The 4,315-nt window shown below is 51.4% G+C and overlaps 1 protein-coding gene across 1 annotated transcript in view; it reads right to left on the bottom strand.

Annotated features, from left to right (window-relative positions):
- Positions 1 to 4,315, bottom strand: part of LOC114072107 (protocadherin beta-15-like) — a gene marked incomplete at both ends in the record, with an annotated part of 34,206 nt that overhangs the window by 14,066 nt on the left and 15,825 nt on the right. The window contains one exon of the mRNA XM_027910026.1: positions 5 to 1,110. Coding sequence (XP_027765827.1) covers positions 5 to 1,110 — 1,106 coding nt within the window. The remainder of the gene's footprint in view (positions 1 to 4; positions 1,111 to 4,315) is intronic.

Consider the following 4,315-nt stretch of genomic DNA (forward strand, 5'->3'; position numbering starts at 1 on the left):
TCACGCGCCCGTTGGCGCCCGCGTCCGCGTCCCGCGCGCTCACGCGCACCACCAGCGCGCCCGCCGCGTTGTTCTCCCGCACGTACGCGCTGTACGCCGCCTCCTCGAACACCGGCGCGTTGTCGTTCACGTCCGACACCTCCAGCACCAGCTCCGCCGCGCTCGACAGCGCCGGCCTGCCCCGGTCCCTTGCAGTGATGGTAATATTGTAAGAGGACACTGCTTCTCTGTCCAGGGCACTGGCTATTACTAGTTTATAGGTGTTCTCCGATGACATTTCTAATCTGAAAGGCAGATTTCCGTCCATGTTACAGCTCACTTCTCCATTTTCTCCCGAATCTCTGTCACGGACATTGATCACAGCTACAACTGTGCTCGGGACTGAGTCTTCGGGTATCGGATTTAAGACAGGCAGAAGGGAAAGGGTTGGGGCATTATCATTTATGTCTGCAATGTCTATGTGTACTTTGGCGTGGGCAGTGAGCCCACCACCATCCTTGCCTTCAACAGTTGCTTCATAATATTTCCCTTCTTCATAATCTATGGGGCCTGTAACCTTCACATCCCCTGTCCTGGGGTCTAGAGAGAAGAGCTGGCGAGCACTGTCTGTGATGTCACTGAAAAAGTAGGCAATTTCTGCATTTGTACCTTCATCACTGTCAGTAGCTTTCACCTGAAAAGCTAAGGAGCCCTCTGGTAGGTTTTCCATCAGTTGAACCTTGTAGATCTCCTTGGTGAATACTGGTGGGTTGTCATTTGCGTCAGTCACGTTAATATTAATCTGCGCTGTCCCAGATCGGACTGGATCCCCACCATCCAGCGCCGTCAGTATCAGATGGTGATTTCTCTGTTTTTCTCGATCCAAGTTTTTCTCCAGTACTAATTCCGCGTGTTTCGTCCCATCAGGACTCTCCCTCACTAAGAGGGAGAAGAGTGGACTGGGGGTAAGTTCGTACTTTTGTAATGAGTTTGCCCCAATGTCGGGGTCTCTGCCACTGCCCAATGCGAACCTGCTCCCAGGAGGCGTCGACTCGATCATTTCTATGGTAACAAATTCTTTGTTAAACCGCGGCGCGTTGTCATTGATATCCTGGATAGTAACGCTCACATGAAACATGTCGAAAGGGTTTTCCATGAATGCCTCCAAGCGGAGGACACAGGGCGACACGGCCCCGCAGATGCTCTCTCGGTCTATCCTCTCATTTACCCGAAGATTCGTATTATCTTCCCCGAGAGTGAAGTACTGCTTTTCGTCACCAGCGACGATCCGCAGCTTGCGCGCCGGCAGCTCGTCAGCGCTGAGCCCCAGGTCCCGTGCCAGCGGCCCCACCAGCGAGCCTCTGGGCATCTCCTCGGGGATGGCGTAGCGGAGCCGCTCCGGTGCCGCCCGGCAGCACAGCGGCAGGAGCACGGCCAGCAACGCGACCCGCCCGGCGGCCGCCCAGCCCTGGGCTGCCGGTCTGACCTTCATTCTCGGCTTTGCTGAACAGTATTCTGCGGGCGACTTTAGGCTTTCCGAGCAGCTGAGCCGGTATCCGAGAGAAAGAAACGTATGAAATCCCTGTTGCTGGTCGGAGCAAGGCAGAATCGAGCGGTTCCTGCTTTTCTCCCCGCTCTGCGCTGAGCGAAGCAGCAATGAGCGGGCGCCGGGGAGGAGCCGACTGCGGAGCTGCTTCTGCGCCTTGGCCAACAGTGACACCCTGAGTCCATGTTTGAGAACCGCAAAGTCCGAGAGAAAGAACAGCTCGAAGGTCCTGCTCTGCAAGTCCTTCAATTAATACGGATTGGGAAATACATAGGTAATCGGTACTGCGAAACAGAAAACTTCTGATTGTGCTGAAAAGGTGCATCTAGGAATTCCCATTGTCTGAATTCCATACACTTGCAAGTCTTCTGCAGGACAAATCCTCCCCCGTTGCTTGAAGGATGTGCAGCAGGACCTTGATCTCTCCCCTGCTGTGATTTTATTCATCTCTTCAGTGGGGCGCGGGGTGTTCCTGCTGCTATCTTCACACAGTCATGAGAGAAAAGACAGGACAGAGCGAACGCTGGGGCACTGCTCATGGGTAGTGGGTTTATTTCTGATAGCTGAGAGATCCACAGCTAGCACGAAGCTAGCAAAGCCAGGAATTCCAGCCACTGAGAAAACCACAGCGGTCACATCAGACCTGAGCCCATCTCTTTCCATTCAAAGCGCAGCATCATCGTATCAGTGATATACAACTCAACACTGAATTCTTTTAGCCTGTCTCCCACAAACCATGGCCGATACTGTAGCTGGTCTCTAACCTTAAGAATACTTTCCGGGAAATGTTGGTGGTGGTTACCGCTGCTTAAACAATCAAAAGAAAGCAGACGGATCCCTGACGGAAAGCTGATGTACCTCACCTGTAAGTTAAAACCTCGCTTCTCGTACAGCAGAGAAAAAAACAAACCCACAAACAAACAAACAAAAAACAACAGCAAATCCCGAGGGAAGGCTGTATCATTACAGCCCCTCACGCAGAAGACAAGGAGAGATTAGAAAACTCTTCACTCTGTCAACTCAGTGGAGTTTCTCTTGCACATACACCAGCACTGCATCTCTGCAGATGCCAATGTCAAAGCCTTCTCAGGGAGGTATATTTAGAAACTATGTTTTCCTGCTCACTTTGACCGTTCAATCAGTGAAGGATAATTCCTTTTCCTCCAGCTGCACCTGTGCACAACTCACGGTAACAAATTAACCTTTCAGAACAAGAAATGGATTTGAATTTGTAGCGTTTCTGAAGCCAAGGGGTGGCAATACTGTGAACATCTCTATATGAGGTCTACAGGCAGATACAGTTATTTACATGGTGGGGGGGAACTTTGCTGAAACCTGTTGCCCCCAGTTCACTACCTCCTTTACGGCGACAATCGCACATAGCAACCCACACCCACATATTCATGCATCTACACACACTGAGGTACCTTTCAAATCGCTGTTTCCACATTAACTCCCATTCCGAAATTAGCCACACTATAAGGAGATAGTGATGAATCATATTTTGCTTTGAAACATTTTTTAAATGCATGTTCTAGGAAATATACTCTGTTTCAATGACTATACCTGTACATTTTTATCGAGTCCAAATGTCTAGCTTAGCAGCAGGGAAAAAAAAATCGATGGATCGTCAGGGGAATTTTGCACGATCCAACACGAACCTTTTCATAAAACTTCGAGTTGCCTTAAGTGGGATTGACTAATTCCTTTATTAAAGGCAGATTTCCAAGAAACCTGAGACTCCAAAGGTGTTGGCTTTCAAGCTACAAGATTGTCCAATTCTACTAGAATTTGAATCTGATACAATGAAATGCTGGGACCTGGGTACTAGCAAGTCCTTAAAAAAAATCAAAGAAGTGCCAGTAGAAGACCAGAAGAATGAATTTTCCTTGTGAAGCTGCACATGCAATGGAACCTTCCAGCCTTAAGGAAAGCTGGATAAAATGAGCTCTGGCAGGCGATAGAGAATAGGACACATAAAGCACACACAGCCGACTCAGCACACATTCAGCAGGCGACATTCACGGGCTGCTGACCATCTTAAAACGTGATTTCCAGGACTGTGAACAGTGCACTGTAAGGTAAGGTAATGGCCAGTCTTCGCGAACGAAGAACCGGGGAAGGTCTTTACACCTTCCAGCCTGCGCCTTGGATTTTTTAGGTGAGACACAGTGTGCGCGGAACTGAGCCCACCCTTTAATCCTGAGGTTCATCTGCCGGGGCCAAGCACGCTTGGACGGTGGCAGCGAGGTCCTCAGGACGTAGATGGATTGCCTCACAAGGCTAACGAGCTCCATCTGCCCGGGGAGTGGCCCCGACCGGGAATCGAACCCGGGTCTCTGCAGTGACAAGTGCAGTGTCTTTTCCCCTAGACCACCGGGGGCTCCATTGTGCACTGTGAAATGCCTGTGGCTACGCTAAGAATAGTAAAACCAAAATAAAGTTAAAAAAATAACGTACCTGAGAGGATGCTTGCCCACCGCTCTCCTCAACTTCATCTGAAGTGACAGGATCACCTGAAGCCGGATGATCAGAAGCTGTTGGTCGGACGGGAAGAGTGTCGCAGCAGCTGGCGGCCGAGAAGCGCAGGTGGCTCTTGCACGAGTCGGCCGTGAGAGACACGTCGTGCGAGTAGGAGTGCAGGAAGGCGCGGACGCCGTCGATGCCCACGAAGTGCGTGGCAGGCACGCCCCGCAAGGCGGCGCCGGCCGTGGCCAGCAGCTGCTGCTGCTGCTGCGAGCGGCGCCAGCGCCTGAGGCGCAGCGCCAGCAGCAGCAGCAGGAAGGCGAG

This window comes from Empidonax traillii, unplaced genomic scaffold (assembly GCF_003031625.1).
Source record: "Empidonax traillii isolate 1590-97213 ecotype Southwest subspecies unplaced genomic scaffold, ASM303162v1 scaffold2645:size43381, whole genome shotgun sequence".
NCBI lineage: Eukaryota > Metazoa > Chordata > Aves > Passeriformes > Tyrannidae > Empidonax > Empidonax traillii.